The 17129-nt window shown below is 36.6% G+C and overlaps 1 protein-coding gene across 4 annotated transcripts in view; it reads left to right on the top strand.

The window, feature by feature from the left end:
* LOC122418197 (alpha-tocopherol transfer protein-like) overlaps nt 1-15453 on the top strand; it is a 232972-nt gene extending 217519 nt beyond the window's left edge. For all 4 annotated transcript variants that reach the window (XM_043432273.1, XM_043432271.1, XM_043432272.1 and 1 more), the window contains one exon: nt 13484-15453. In XM_043432273.1, coding sequence (XP_043288208.1) covers nt 13484-13834 — 351 coding nt within the window. In that variant the 3' untranslated portion in view covers nt 13835-15453. The remainder of the gene's footprint in view (nt 1-13483) is intronic.
* Nucleotides 15454-17129: the final 1676 nt, after the last annotated feature.

Genomic DNA, 17129 nt, shown 5'->3' with positions numbered 1-17129 from the left:
AATTGAAATCAGGTGTTTCAAAACAGAAAAATCTTTCAATTTTTAATTTTTCTGTATGATTTTAATTCAGGTGATAACCACTGTTTTACTAATCAATACGCTCCTTGGTTTTTTGATCTCACTCAGATAAACCCATGTCCCAGAATCGTGGAGACTATGAATAAACATATGGGTTCCTGTGGAGTAGCTTTACACCAAATCTACCAGAGATATCAGAGTTAAAAAATCCTACCATAGAGTTAAAATACTATCGAATAAACCCTTCAAATTTCAAAAGGCTATATTTTTTTTTCCTCGCCGCTATAAAATCGCGAAAAAATCCCACAAAAACCGGCCACCACACGGGGTGACCACCTTACGTTGGATTTAATTATTCCAATCTATCAATATCGCGTTGTCTGAAAAAAAGATTCGAATGCCTTAGTCGTTGAAATCCTGTCGTTATTTAACGAATTGAAATTTATAATTCGTTACGATTTTTTAAGTTTTTAAATCAATTAGCCGTAATTTGATTAAAAAATTTTTGTCCCCTTTTTTCGATATCTCTTTCAACGAGACGGGGAATAATTTTAATTAAAAATTTATTCAATAAATGTCTTCTCGCAAGTATATTCTGATGGGTGATAATCATTACATTTGAACGGTAGTCTCAGTGAATAAACCCTACATATGTTACTTATGTAGTGTGCATTCCTTGGAATGAACAAAAAATGAATTAACAATAACAGAATATTAGCTATATTGTTCCCTAACATGAAGAATTTGATTTTCCAATATTCTGTAAATTTTTTTTAAGTTCACAGTGCACAAAAAGTAGTCAAATCAAATCATAAGTAACAGCACGAATGCTGTTAAAAAATTGGAGACAAGTACATTTATGTTTTATGCCACCTAGACAGTAGTATCAGTGAAATCCCATGTGACACTCGTGTAGTTCAAAACACAAATGCACCATGATTTATAAGAAGTTGTTCGATCTATTCTCTCGAAACTTGCTTCAAATGGCCAATTCATTACTGAAGGTTATAAAAAAAAAAAAACATTCCAAACGTAATGAATTAAAAAAATGAATCTTCTAAATCTTGGTAATGTATGAAAAACGTTTGATTCAAAGGAACAAAACGTTGTCAAATAAATGCAAAAGTGACGAGTACATCGGATGACGAATGAAAAAAATTCAAAACATAATGGTATAAAAAAAAAAAATTACGAAACCAACTGTAAATAATTTCAACAAAACAATTAAGAAAAGCTTTCACAAATCATGAAAAAACATTATATTAAAAAAAATACAAATCCGTAAATATATTGCAAAGGAAAAAAAAATTCAAATAGAACGTGAGAAATTCATTCCTACGGTACTTGTTCGGCCCATCACTTTTCATTCAAATTGCTCATTCAAATAAAAATCAGGACTCTTCTAGATCTGATGGATCACATGTATGCATACAGAGGGAATTGAGGAAATGACCTCTTAGGGATTTTAACTTAATTGCATTCATTATAGAAAAAATGCAAACAAATTTTTCTGTAATATACAAGAGATATTATTGTGAATTAATGAAAAAGTGTCTTGAAATTCGATGTAAAGTGATTCCCTAGTGAATTACTATTCCCCCTTTCTTAAAGAAAAAAATTTCGATATATCGAAATGTAAAGCTTCTATCCATTGCAATGGTTTTGTTTATTCGTTGTCCCGAATTGTTGCGAAGAGATAGTTGCCGTCAAGCATATGTGGAAATGTCCAAATTCAAGTGGGCGTGTAACGCCAGCGTTGAGGCTAGTTTCATAAAAATAACGCATGAATTAACGTCTAGTTTGATTTTTATATGAATGAGCAATTTGAATGAAAAGTGATGGGCCGGAAAAGTACCGTAGGAATGAATTTCTCACGTTCTATTGGAATTTTTTTTCCCTTTACAATATATTTACGGATTTGTACTTTTTTTAATATAATGTTTTTTCATGATTTGTGAAAGCTTTTCTTAATTGTTTTGTTGAAATTATTTACAGTTGGTGTCGTAATTTTTTTTACATACCATTATGTGTTGAATTTTTTTCATTCCTCATCCGATGTACTCGTCACTTTTGCATTGATCTGACAACGTTTTGTTCCTTTGAATCAAACGTTTTTCATACATTACCAAGATTTAGAAGATTCATTTTTTTTTTATTCATTACATTTGGAATGGTTTTTTTTTATAACCTTCAGTAATGAATTGCCCATTTGAAGCAAGTTTTGAGAGAATAGATCGAACAACTTCTTATAAATCATCGTGCATTTTTGTTTTAAGAGATAGTCATGGATGTTGACGAGATCTATCAAGCGTAAAGTTCCGAGGATGATGATTACCTCCCTGATGATGAAAGCAAAGCTCGCCATACCTTCAACCAAGAAGAATTTAATGATCTCATACGAGATGTAGGACTGCCGAAAAATGGAGCTGAATATTTGGCGGCAACATTGAAAAAGAAAAACTTGCTATCAAAAGAAACATCAGCTCACTTTTATCGTGACAGGAAGAAGGAGTTTCGGCAATTCTTCACAAATGACATTGATGTACTGTTCAGATGTGAAAGACTTTTCCTTGATTCGTCAAAAAGAAGTCTCAAAGCCGTTCTACTTTACAACGGAAACACATATGCTCCTATTCCAATAGCTCACTTGAGCAAGCTGAAAGAAAATTACGGAAATTGATAAGTGGTTTTGGAGGAAATAAAGTATTGGGAACATCCATGGCAAATTTGTGGTGTTCTCAAAATTGCAACATTGTTCTTAAGACAACAATCGGATTCCACAAAAAATCCCTGCTTTTTATGTTTATGGGACAGTAGAGACGGGAAAAACACTATGTTCAAAAAGGTGGCCAACAAAAACAAACTCCGATCTAGGCCGTAACAACATCATTGATCGAAGAATTCATAAGCGACATCATTGTGAAGAATTGTCGAAACTCCTTCTTCCTGTCCCGATAAAAGTGAGCTGATGTTTCTTTTGATAGGAAGTTTTTCTTTTTCAATGTTGCCGCCAAGTATTCAGCTCCATTTTTCGGCAGTCCTACATCTCGTATGAGATCATTAAATTCTTCTTGGTTGAAGGTATGGCGAGCTTTGCTTTCATCATCAGGGAGGTAATCGTCATCCTCGGAACTTTACGCTTGATGGATCTCGTCAACATCCATGACTATCTCTTATATTATTTGTCGTTGGAAAGTTTTCGGATGAGCAGCTCTCCGAAAACGATGTTGTTGTTTGCCTTCGTCAAGCGAAGTAAAGGATTCCGACTCGAGTGGACTTGATTTCATAAACAAAAAAATGAAAATAGCTGGATTTGCGAGGAAGTTAATTATTGAAACAGTGATTCTCTGAAAACCAGGATGTTAAAAAATAGCCTCAGAAATGTATTGGTCGCTTTCGTGTGCGACAGTACCGACCCTTCATTATCGGTATGACTAAAGAGATTGCTGCTGAAAAAAAAATTAATTAAAGAACTTATAACTTGAAATAAGCGATTTGATCGGAATTTTTATTAGTATTAATGTTAGTTTTTTAAAGAAATTATGGCGACAAAATGTTAATTGTTAGAAGCACTTTGTAGAATAGAAGGAATACGACAGTTAGTCGGATCGGGGGATTAGGGTGTCAGGATAATGAAGAGTATCGTTATCGGAGCGCCTTGTGCTCTCAGCTTGCACAGTGTATCGTATGCGTGTGTGAAGCGATTTATACGAAGAAACATATACGAGCACACGTTATCGATGGATATAAGTTTAGACGAGAGATGTGACTCAGACTGTTTTCCCAAGAGTATGGCTAATCCCGATTCGACTGTGATTTTCTTGGAACATCAAAAACTGCGCTGCAGCGACTGATGATTTCATGTTGAGTATCCGCACTTTCCTGTCATTCTGTAGACTACCTCGACGATTGACGGAATATAGGTTTTATAAAGCGTCCGAATTTTATAATTTCTTGATTTTTTATGCTCTTCCAGCGCTTGTAAATTATTTGCCGAAAAAATACTTGCAACATTGGATGCTCTTGGTTAAAGCGCTGTTCAATTTGCTGAAAGATCATATCTCGCAAGCTGATCTCAAACAATCAGAAATCTTACTCAGATTATTCGTAAAGCAAATTGAGAATTTGTACGGTGATAGAGCGTTGAGTTATAATATTCATCAACTTTTACATTTGCCGTTATGCGTTGAATGTTGGGGACCGTTGTGGGCCACCTCAGCATTTACATTCGAAAACTATAATGGTTTTATTTCAAAATGCGTACACGGTACCAAGAATTTTGGTCAAGAAATTATTAATCATTTAATGATCGCGCAAGGAGTGCAGATTTTGAAAAATAGGGTACTTGAAATTCAACGTAACGTTACAGTACTGAACAGTAAAAAAGAGTCACAAAATATTTAATTTCTGTGAGAGTTGGTTTTGTAACCTCACAATAATGTTTGAACTCCTTAATAAATTTGATCGGTCTCGTTTTGTTTGAGCCGTCAAATGTTGGTGGTTTCAATTTAATTTTGCTGTCCTTCGTTGTCTGGGTAGGCTGTTTGATGACTCTGTTTTTCTATTTTCTTCGTGATCGTTGAAAGGTGGCCTCCTTAATTTCTCGAACATGTTGACCCGTTATTTCGACTTCGTTTTGAAAATAACCGGCGATCTCGTAGATTTGATCCCCAATCGAAGCTCGAACGTCCCTTAACTCGTTGATGACTGATTCTTCCTGATGTTGGAATCGCTGATCAATTTTCTCTTCCAAATTTTTAATTTTTTCAAAATTTTCGGAGGTACGCTTCTCCATTCGTTTCATAAATAATTGAATTGATTCGACGGTGTCAAGAATTTTAGATAATTTGTCATCCTCGTTTTTTGATGAATGAAATTCCGCCATTTTGTTCTGATTAATTATTTTTACCGAATTTAACAATAATTATTCTCACGCTCTTTTGCAATACCTGCCTCACGTTGGGCGCCAGTTGTAACGTAACGCTCTTGCCGACCTGGCCTGAACGCCGCCACGCGTCGGTTCGAGCTACCTTAATTTAAAAAGGAGCAAGTATGAAAGAAACGTGAGAACGCGGAATTTAGATTTTGACCATTTTAACAATTCGGATTTATTCAACTTTTATCAAGAGACGCGGTAGCGGCTCGACGCCAAGTATTAAAAGGAAAATCAGCAGCGCGTAAAGAAAAAGCCAGCGCGAGCCCTGCCGCACTCTTATATACGCGAATATGCCGATTTTTGACGTCACAGAGTTTTCAAACGGCGCTTGCGGACAAACCATATTATTAAAAAATCTAAAAATTGGTGAGAATTTTTTTTCGATTTTTCCCTTTCCATTGGTCTTTGTTGGAAGTAAATCCATTCAGCCATTCCCGAGATATGTCTCTTTAAAGAATTGAGACCGAAAGCTTTACGATAAATTTCATTTCTTAGAGACAGAGAGGCGTAAGTTGAGCATGTTTACGTTCGGACTTACGGCCTTTGCAGGCCTGGTATACATTTCTCGGCTCTCCTGTCACACAGTACGCTGAACGCGGCTACCCCCTCTCTTGTGCGTCGCTGAGCGAGAGAGACAGAGAATGTGCGGACAGCGGGGGCAATACCAGCTCCTGGCTTACGCATAACTCGTATTATTATATAATATATATTTTATTTATTAATAAATAATAAAATACATTATAATAAATATTTTATTATAATTAATGTATAATACAATATATATATTATATTATACAATATATAATATAATATAATAATAATATAATAAAATGAAAAAATATAATAATAAAAATAAAATTAAATAATAAATAATAAAAATAAAAAAATATAAAATCCTGGTCGACGCCGCTGGATTTTTCGAGTATGTCTAGGTCGACAACCCTATAGTATTATATGTCCGGATATATTCCTCCATGGCTTTCGTCGTCTAGGTATGTTTTTTCATGGTTTTCGAGGTCTGGGTCGACGGCTCCTTAGTTTTCGATGTCCAGGTATGTTTCTCCATGGTTTTTGTGGTCTCGGATAATTCCTCCATGGATTTCGATGTCTAGGTATATTCCTCCATGGTTTCTGATGTGAGAGTGTATTTCTCCATAGTTTTTAATGTCCAAGTGTATTTCTCTATTATTCTTGATGTCTAGGTATATTCCTCCATGGCTTTCGCGTTCGAGGTCGACGGCTCCACAGTTTTCGATATCCAGGTATGTTTCTCCATGGTTTTCGTGGTCTAAGTATGTTTCTTCATGGTTTTCGCGGTTGAGGTCGACGGCTCCACAGTTTTCGATGTCTAAGGTATGTTTCTCCATGGTTTTCGTGGTCTAGGATAATTTCTCCATGGGTTTCGATGTCTAGGTATATTCCGCCATGGTTTCTAATGTCCAGGTGTATTTCTCCATAGTTTCGGATATCCAGGTATATTTCTCCATAGTCCACTAACGCCTAGGTATATTCCTGCATGGTTTTGAATGTCCACGTGAATTTCTCCATATTTCTTGATATCTAGATATATTCCTCCATGGTTTTCGTGGACTAGGCATGTTTCTTCATGGTTTTCGCGGTCGAGGGCGACGGCTCCACAGTTTTCGATGTCCGAGTATGTTTCTCCATGGTTTTCGTGGTCCAGGTATATTCCTCCGTGGTTTTCGATGTATGGATATGTTTTTCCATGGTTTTCGTGGTCTAAGTAGATTCCTTCATGGTTTTCGCAGTCGAGGTCGACGGCTCTACAGTTTTCGATGTCCAGGTAGTTTCTCTCGGGTTTTCGTGGTCTAAGATAATTCCTCCATGGGTTTCGATGTCCAGGTATGTTCCTCCATGGTTTTCAATGTCTAGACACGTTCCTTCATGGTTTTCGATGTATGGATATGTTTCTCCATGGTTTTCGTGGTCTAGATAGATTCCTTCGAGGTTTTCGTGGTCTAGGTATGTTTCTTCATAGTTTTCGCAGTCGAGGTCAACGGCTCCACAGTTTTTGATGTCCAGGTATGTTTCTCTCGGGTTTTCGTGGTCTAGGATAATTCCTCCATGGATTTCGATGTCTAGGTATGTTCCTCCATGGTTTTCTATGTCTAGACATGTTTCTCCATGGTTTTCGTGGTCCAGGTATATTCCTCCATGATTTTCGATGTAAAGATATATTTCTCCATGGTTTTCGTGGTCTAAGTAGATTCCTTCATGGTTTTCGCAGTCGAGGTCGACGGCTCTACAGTTTTCGATGTCCAGGTATGTTTCTCTCGGGTTTTCGTGGTCTAGGATAATTCCTCCATGGATTTCGATGTCTAGGTATGTTCCTCCATGGTTTTTAATGTCTAGACATGTTTCTTCATGGTTTTCGTGGTCCAGGTATAGTCCTCCGTGGTTTTCGATGTATGGATATGTTTCTCCATGGTTTTCGTGGTCTAGGTGGATTCCTCCATGGTTTTCGTGGTCGAGTTACATTCCTCTATGGTTTCGTGGTCTAGGTATGTTTCTTCATGGTTTTCGCAGTTGAGGTCGACGGCTCTACAGTTTTTGATGTCCAGGTATGTTTCTCTCGGGTTTTCGTGGTCTAGGATAATTCCTCCATGGGTTTCGATGTCTAGGTATGTTCCTTCATGGTTTTCGTGGTCCAGGTATATTCCTCCATGGTTTTCGTGATCTAGGTTTTTTCCATGTCCAGGTATGTTTCTCTCGGGTTTTCGTGATAATTCCTCCATGGTTTTCGATGCCTAGGTATGTTCCTCCATGGTTTTCAATGTATGCATATGTTTCTCCATGGTTTTGGTGATCTAGATAGATTCCTCCAAGGTTTTCATGGTCTAGGTATATTTCTTCATGGTTTTCGCAGTCGAGGTTGACGGCTCCACAGTTTTTGATGTCCAGGTATGTTTCTCTCGGGTTTTCGTGGTCTAGGATAATTCCTCCATGGGTTTCGATGTCTAGGTATGTTCCTTCATGGTTTTCGTGGTCCAGGTATATTCCTCCATGGTTTTCGTGATCTAGGTAGATTCCTTCATAGTTTTCGTGGTCTAGGTATGTTTCTTCATGGTTTTCGCAGTCGAGGACGACGACTCCACAGTTTTTGATGTCCAGGTATGTTTCTCTCGGGTTTTCGTGGTCTAGGATAATTCCTCTATAGGTTTCGATGTCTAGGTATATTCCTCCATGGTTTTCAATATCTAGGCATGTTCCATCATGGTTTCCGTGGTTCAGGTATATTTCTCCATGGTTTTCGATGTTTGGATATGTTTCTCTATGGTTTTCGTGGTCTAGGTAGATTCCTCCATGGTTTTCGATGTCTACGTGGACAGCTCCATACTGTTCGTTTGCGGGGTATGCTTCTCCTTGGCTTTCGTCGGCTAAGTGTGTTTCTACATAGTTTTCGATGTCCAGGTGTATTATTCCATCATTTTTTTTATGTCTAGGTATGTCCCTCCATGGTTTTCGTTTTTTTTTCATGGTTTTAGTGCGCGAGGTCGCCGGCTTCATAGTTATCAATGTCTAGGTATGTTCCTTCATGATTTTCGTGGTCCAGGTATATTCCGCCATGGTTTTTGATGCTAAGTCAACAATTCCATACTTTTTGATGTCTGGATATGTTTCTCCATGGTTTTCATGGTCTAGGTCGTCGGCTCCATTGTTTTCGATGGCTACGTCGACAGCTTTATGGTTTTCGATGGATAGGTATATTTTTTCATGGCTTTCGCCGTCTCTGTATGTTTTTCCATGCTTTTCGAGGTCTAGATCAACGGCTCGGCAGTTTTCAATGTCCAGGTATGTTTTCCCATTGTTTTCGTGGACTAGATCGACGACTTCATAGTTTTCACTATCCCGGTCGATAACTTCATAGTTTCCGATGTTGAGGTGAATTTGTCTATGGTTTCCGGTATGAAGGTCAACGGCTCCATAGTTTCCGATGGTGCGTCAGTTTTTCTAAGGATGACTACGTTGACGACCGCATGGTTTTCGATGTCTAGATTGACGACTGCATGGTTTTCGATATCTTGGTCGATGGCTCTGTTGTTTTCGATGTCTAGGTTGGCGACTATAGGGTTTTCGACGTCTAGGTGGATGCCTTCATATTTTTCAATATATATTCGACAATTTTATATTTTTCGATATTTAGATAAACGGTGCAATGGTTTGCAATATATTTCCTCATAGTTATCGATATCTAGATCGGCGATTTAACAGTCTGCATTGAGAAAGCATGTTCTGACGTTATAGAAGACCATGAAAAAATATCACTGGACACAAATAACTATAAAGCTGTCGTCTTAGATATTAAATAGCATGGAAACGTTTCTTTGGACATTGCAAACCATTGACAGTATCCATGTCAACATGGAATCCATTGAAAGAGAAGAAGAAGAAGAAGATAGTTTCATAAACCAATTTTCCAAATAAACAAATGAAGCTTTCCAAAAAAAGGAATAGAAAATGAAAATATCATCCCATTGCATAGGAATTTCCCAATCTTTCATTAGAAAATTTGATATGCTGAATGGATAATCAAAATCGTCACCATTATTGCTTGTAAAAGGTTTCAACTCACATGAACATAACCGCACAGTTTTCGTCCATCTACATAGAAAAATTGGCTGTGTCGATTGCTTTTGCCACATAGAGAAAAGTACTCAACTTGAAACAAATCGTTTTAAAAATTTTCGTCGAAGACGAGGAATGTATTTTTTTTTCTTAAATAAATATTGTCACGCCTCTAAAAAATAAGTGAAATCACAAAAAAAAAATAATTGGCAAAGTAAAAAAAGAACGCCAATTATTAAAAGGTCGCGACCGTAGTTTCCAATAATTTTCTATATTTGCATTATCAATAAAAAACTTCAAAATATAAAAAAAAATGAGATCGTTTTCTGAAGTTGACAAATACAGTGAATGAAATACGATTCCTATATAGTTGTCACGCTTCGCAAAAAGAAGTGAAATCAGTAAATATTAAAACTTCAAAAAGTAAAAAAGGCACGCCAAGTATTAAAAGGTCGTGACCGTTGTTTTAAATGATTTTCTATATTCGCATTTTCAATAAATAAATTTAAAAAAATGTTTAACTGTGAAAAAATATGAGATCTATTGTAACATATACAGTGTATGAATTACGTTTCCTGTAGGGATTTTGAATTTTGGAAATAAAAAAAAATGAGATCATTTTCTAACGTAGCCAAGTACAGTGAATGAATTAAGGTTCTTGTGGAATTCATTCGTGTACACTTTTAGCCCTAATCCCTCACTTATTCAGAAAAATTTTCCAGCAAACGTCACAGAGCACCAAAGGTTTCTCGAATGATTCTGCAATTATTAAGAGATTATCATCTGTTTTTATGCTGGCTCGGGTTATAAACTTAAAACAGTTTACGCGTACAAGTGCATGCATTGTATCTATACGATGTACTGCAGAAATTCATTTTCAACATTACACACAAGCTTGGCGTGCATGGTTTTCAATCGGAAGCTCGGCGAAGGAATGCCTCATCCATCCATATATTTGAAGAAATCTTGATGATCCTCTCATGTAATTGTTTTTTAATTTGCCATCCCTTTTCCATCCAACTATTTTATTGAGTAGTTCGACGTGAGATCCCGCGTTGTGTACACAAAGAAAAATATCCATTCTTGACTAGTTTGACTGATAAATTCATTACTCCAAATGTTTCGTATTCAACGCGTTTTCTTTTCTCAAATCAATGTTTACACAACTTACTTCTTTGTTCATCCATTTCAGTACTTGTGTAATTCATCCAATCATCTGCCCATTTGGTAAAAAAATGAGTTTACGGACAAACGAGTGAAAGTGACGCGTGGATAAATTAGAATGCGTATGGGCATGAAAGAATGGCCGTATGTATCCGTACAAGATAAAGGCATATAAAGGGATTGATTGATTTCATTTCTTTATCCGTTCGTTTAATTGTTCAATTTTATCTACAAATTTCACCCATCTGTATTGTTTATCAAATCATTATATAACAGGGCCTCTCATATTTTATTGGGGGATCGGTTTTTTTCACAATCGTTCATACAATACTAATTAATTATTGTTTTCATAGTAAATTTGAACAATTGTCTCTTCCCGAGCTTCCGATTGAAAACCATGCACGCCAAGCTTGTGTGTAATGTTGAAAATGAATTTGTGCAGTACATCGTATAGATACAATGCATGCCCTTGTACGCGTAAACTGTTTTAAGTTTATAACCCGAGCTAGCATAAAAACAGATGATAATCTCTTAATAATTGCAGAATCATTCGAGAAACCTTTGGTGCTCTGTGACGTTTGCTGGAAAATTTTTCTGAATAAGTGAGGGATTAGGGCTAAAAGTGTACACGAATGAATTCCACAAGAACCTTAATTCATTCACTGTACTTGGCTACGTTAGAAAATGATCTCATTTTTTTTATTTCCAAAATTCAAAATCCCTACAGGAAACGTAATTCATACACTGTATATGTTACAATAGATCTCATATTTTTTCACAGTTAAACATTTTTTAAAATTTCGATTTTACAGGATCATTGATTTTTTTATTTGTGGTCGTGAAATGTTCGCGATCGCGCTCGCCAATTGTGAAAAATTTTGTTTCACTCGCCGTTTCAAACAATTTTTAATTTACGCGTTTTTCGCCTATTTTCAAAATAATAGTTTCGATAATTCAATCGTGTTTCGATTTTATACAATAAAAGAAATTATTATAGGTTTGACGCGATATAACCTCAAATTCGTACCGCGGCTTTTTTAATTATTTGAAATTTACAAGATTTACAAACTTTACAGAAATCTCGGTTTTGTTTGACTCGGACTCGATTAGTTTCAACTTTGAATTTAAAAAGAGAATTTACAAATTTACAAATTAATTTACAAGAAAAATCATCCCTGATTATAGCAGGCAAAAGAATAATAAAAAAAAAAAAAAATAGGTTCAGTTAAGGAACAAACCCCAGGCTATGGGATAGAAACGTCGCCGAATCCCTCCGAGAGTCTGAGCATTTGGAAGGTTAAGGTAACTTGCCGTCCACGTGTTATGGGATCGAGACGTTGCCGAATCGCTCCGAGAACTCCGCGCAACGGAAAGCTTGGAAAATTTAGAGGTTAGGTGTGGACCCTGGATTATGGGATCGAGACGTCGCCGAATCGCTCCGAGAATCCAGGCATCCAGGAAAATTAGGATAGGTTAGATTGCTTGCTAAATCAGGAAGAATGTTTGAGGTCAGCCTTTTTGTTCCGAGTCAGAATTTTGAGGAAGGACTGCCTGCCGAATGAGTCGCGCAGCGCTTCTTATACCCGTGTCCCCACCATAAAATCATCAAACGCTGAATTTTCGGTTTTTGGATCGGTTCTGCGCATCTATTTCTAACGCCTTCTCTTATTGGCCCGTTGCCGTGATTCACGCTCGCCCGTTGGTTGCGCGGGCTAACATACGATGCGCGGACTACCGCTTTTCACGTTTTTCAGCTTTGTGTGATTATTAACAATAAAAACTTCAATTTGATCAATTAACTTTTAATTTCTTTTTTTATTTGGCATTGTTACTTTGTTTAATATGATTCGAATAATTTCAATCGCTAAAAGTCACGTACGCGTCCTATAGCCCATTAACGCTCTATCCGCGCATGCGTCATAAACACGCGTCTTGTTTTATTTGAATTTACACCAATTTTCTAAAAGAAATAATCTTTTCCTTATTTTTCTTCGATCCGTTATAATTTTCCGCTTCATTTGAGCCTAGTTACAATATTTTACGAAATTGCGTTGAATTTTAATTAACAAAACAAAAAAATATAATAATTCGAGTTTTTAATACACGGCGCCGCTAGTGTCGTGCTCCGCCGCTTGTATCGGGCCTTTGTATTGCCCTCCAGTACGGCCGCCGCCGGCCAGCAGTGATGCGTCTCACCAGTCGTTGTACGCGCTCGGTCAAAACATCGCGCCGCGTCGCGATGTATTTTTTGAGGTTATGTTCGGTTTCGAGTCGATTCGGTCGTTCAGGAGGAGGTTACGTTTTACAATACATACTTATATATGATTGAATATGGCTGAACATCAGATGTGTATGATCGAGTTGGGCCATGTATGATTTGATATATGGAATGATATTTGGTTATAAATGATTATATATAATTCTATGTAGAATTATATATTACTTCATATACAACCGTATATGGATATATGTGATTAGGCAAAAAAAATTTTCCTCGGGAAGTATATAGAATACAAGAGCGGGTGATGGGGGATCGGCGGGCGGAGTCTACGTCAGGGGTCGAGGGGGTGGAGCCCCCCGTGGGATTTGGGGGGCTTTTACAACCGGGGCCATACAACGATTGCGTGACTCTTAAAAATTTAATTGTTAACGTTAATACTATCAATAGTTGTTTTCTATTCTATACCAAATTTGATAGAAAATATTTTATTTTTTATATTTTTTTTCATATTTTTCTTCATTCTTTATTTAATCTCCATTTTATTCTTTATATTTCAGGTCGCCAGTATGGTAATGGCATTGATGGTGTCCGCATTTCCCATGAAAACTCACGCTATCCATATACTTCATCAGTCTTGGATTTTCGATGTTATTTTTGCAATGTTTCGGCCTCTTTTAGACGCAAACATGCAAAACCGTATTTTTTTTCATGGTGAAGATATGTCGAGTCTTCACAAGCACGTCGGAATAACCAATTTGCCAAAAAAATATGGCGGCACGCGAGAAGAGCTAAAATATTACAAATGGATAGATTCGTTAAGTAAAAAACCTAAGATCGTTAAAGAAATGTATCACCTTGGTTACGTTGTATCGGATGAGCTACTTAAAACAATTGAGCATCTTATTTGACACTTTAACGGAATATTCACCAATCTTATTTGGTTTACTCACATTTTCGGAATATTTTTTTTTTTTCAATTTTTTTTTGAAATTTCGAATTATTTTGATGAACTATCCAACTTTAAAAAGTAATTTTAAAAAAGCAACAAAAAGTTGTTATATTTTTATATTTAAAAAATAAACAAACATCGATTGTTCGGTAAATATTTCAAATTGCCGTTTCACCTTTAAAATGTTTCAAGTAAAAAAAATATGTTCCTATTGACTCAAAAATTCATATGCCTCCTTAATATTATCTGGGGAACTCATTATGAGTGATTAACCCCTTCGCTGTGAGGTGAAAATCACATTTTCGTACCATTTTTGTGTTGGAAAAAAATTTTCTTAGATTTGTCTCAAAGTCACAGTATGAACGTTTTTGGGGTCGCTGAATTTGAATTCGACATCAGATTTTCAAAATTAAAAATGGCGGATCCAATATGGCGGACGCAAATTTGAAAAATGGTTTGATTTCGACGAAACTAAATATCGTACAATTCCGGAGCGCTGAATCCGAAGAAGAAATCCGATTCTAATAATTTCATATAGTAGATCCACTACAACACAAGAGGCTTTGAGTTTTGATTTAATTGAGTTGATTTAAACTCGAGCGCCTAAATGTGAGAAATAACTCAACAGAATATAAAAGTATTCTAAACAATGTAAATATGTAGCGAGATTTTTTCTTCTCGTATAGGCTCCCAGGTCGCGGAAATAAAGACATAACACTCATACTCAATATAGATCATTTTGATTTGGCTTCATACGCGTATTTTCGTACTCGATCAGTTGTAGATTAATTTTATCGCTACTCTTCATCTCATGATCAAGGGTACTATTCTGGGATCATCCACTATACACCGAATCGCTCTCTTTTGACCCGAAGTTTCAACAACCATCACGTCCACGATTCGTGACTTTGGGTTCGGCTGAGAGCGGGATATGAGGCAAAAAAATATTCTTTTACATTCGTTCTTATAACTAGTTTGTCGTACATGATTTGTCAAATTTTTATTCATTATATTGTATCCGAGCTTAACATACTTGGAGTCAGAATTCAAATTCGATATTTGCGACCATAAATATCTGAAAGTCGAAATTAATCCATTTTTCGTATTTGCGTCCACCATATTGGATTCGCAATTTTTAATTTTGAAAATCTGATGTAGAATTCAAATTCAGCGGCCCTGAAAACCATACTCACTTTCGTCAAAATCAAAGCATTTTTCGAATTTGCGTCCGCCATTTTGAATTTTGAAAATCTGATGTCAAAATCGTAATCAGCGACCCCAAGAACCATGGTGTACTAAATTTCAATCGAATCGGTGCAGTAGAAATATGTTTTTTTTGAATGCCCCTATGTGTGTCATAACACAAAAATGGCACGACTTTTTTCTGCCCCTACGTGTGTCACTCACAGTGAAGGGGTTAAGAATAATATTATATAAAATTTGGAACTGTTTTGAGGTGGAGCCGTGATGCAAAATATTTACCACTGTATGTGTTGGAACCAAATTTTATGGTGATGTACTTTACCTACCCTTAGTCTTGTTCTTGGGTAATAAAATAAAATTGTACGTTAAGAAAAATTGCGTGTCAAAGATGATTATTCCAAATATTTCGATATCCAGTTACATCAGACAATTCATAAAAAATTCTTATAATTATACGTATATATTGTAACGAAACACTCCGCGAGACGGTCCAGCCCGTCGGAACGAACGAAAAACTCCGCGATCTTTAGATCGCGGACAAAACATCGCGGCGACCACGCTCGTCGTTGTTGACAGGTGGCGGCCATCTTAGGCCGGTATACATGGGCCCGAGTGGGGCAACTGGCACCGCTCTGAACTTCGCCGCGCTATATTTTTCTGGAATTAATTCTTTTTGCATTTTGTTATTTTAGGTCGCCCAAGCGCGTAATTACGATTAAAATCATCAGAAAAATAACACGAAGTTAAGAAAAATGATCACGAGTCAAATCGATAATATAAAATCTAATCACAAATGAAAAATGTAAAAATCGACTGCGACTCGACTGAAATTACTCGAATCATATTAAACGAAGTAACAATGCCAAATTAAAGAAGAAATTAAATAATGACTGATCAAATTGAAGTTTTTGTTGTTGAAAATCGCAATAAACTGAAAATCATAAAAAGCGGTAGTCCGCTCAACCAACGGGCGAGCGTGAATCATGGCAACGGGCCAATACGAGTAGGCGTTACAGAAAGGTGCGCAAAACCAATCGAAAAACGGAGATTCTCGGCGCTCGAGAATCTCGTGGTGGGGAAATGGTATAAGAAGCGCTGCGCAACTCATTCGTCAGTCAGTTCTCCCTGCCTACAAGACCAGCTCAGATCTCTTGAACAGTCTAGACTCTGAACTCTGCTCGAACAATCATAAACTCCTTTTCCCTAGATTTTCCTGGATGCCTGGAATTTCGGAGCGATTCGGTGACGTTTCAATCCCAGAGTCCAGGGTCCGCACCTAACCTTTAAATTTTCCTAAATTTTCCAGGATGCCTGGAATCTCGGAGCGATTCGGTGACGTTTTAATCCCAGAGCCCATGGACGGTGAATCACCTAACCTAGTGGATGCACAGGATCTCGGAGCGATTCGGTGACGTTCCAATCCCAGAGCCTGTGGTTTGCGCTATCCTTGCCTAATTCACGTAAATTGATTTTTTTCTCTCATTTTTATGATTGTAAAGAGCAGAGCTGGAATTCTTTTTGATTAATTAAAAAATTTTAATTCATATTTGGTGTAAAATTTATCTGAATTGATCTGGCAAGGAGATCTTACGAAAATTATAATCCAAGAGGTAATAGATAAAATTTGAGTTATATCGAATCACACGAAATTAAAAATTTGTAAAAGCGAATTGGATTTATTTCTTTTTAAAAAAGCGAGGGAAAGAGAACATCGAAAATTAGAATCAGCGAACTATAGCACGAAACATTGAATCTAGAGTTTTTCAGTTTGAGGCGTGTCACCAAATTAAAACAAAAGCGACAATTAGACTTTTAAGAAGATTTTCTTTAATCATTTTTTGTACAATTTAAAAATCCGAAAATTGAGAAATTAAAAATTATCTCAGACAGAGAATTTGCAACGTTTTCGGGTCTTTCGGGTCTTTTTCTCGCCAGATCCGATTAAACAAAGCAAGACAATTTAAAACAAAAGAAAAAAAACACAAAATTTGTTTTAGAAATCAGTGAGCCAAAGCGCAAAATTTCTTTTATTTTGTCAGAAATTCGGTAAA

This window comes from Venturia canescens, chromosome 11 (genome assembly GCF_019457755.1).
Source record: "Venturia canescens isolate UGA chromosome 11, ASM1945775v1, whole genome shotgun sequence".
NCBI classification, from domain to species: domain Eukaryota; kingdom Metazoa; phylum Arthropoda; class Insecta; order Hymenoptera; family Ichneumonidae; genus Venturia; species Venturia canescens.
The sequence above is the reverse complement of the archived record's forward strand: the minus strand, read 5'-3'. Positions and strand labels throughout refer to the sequence as shown.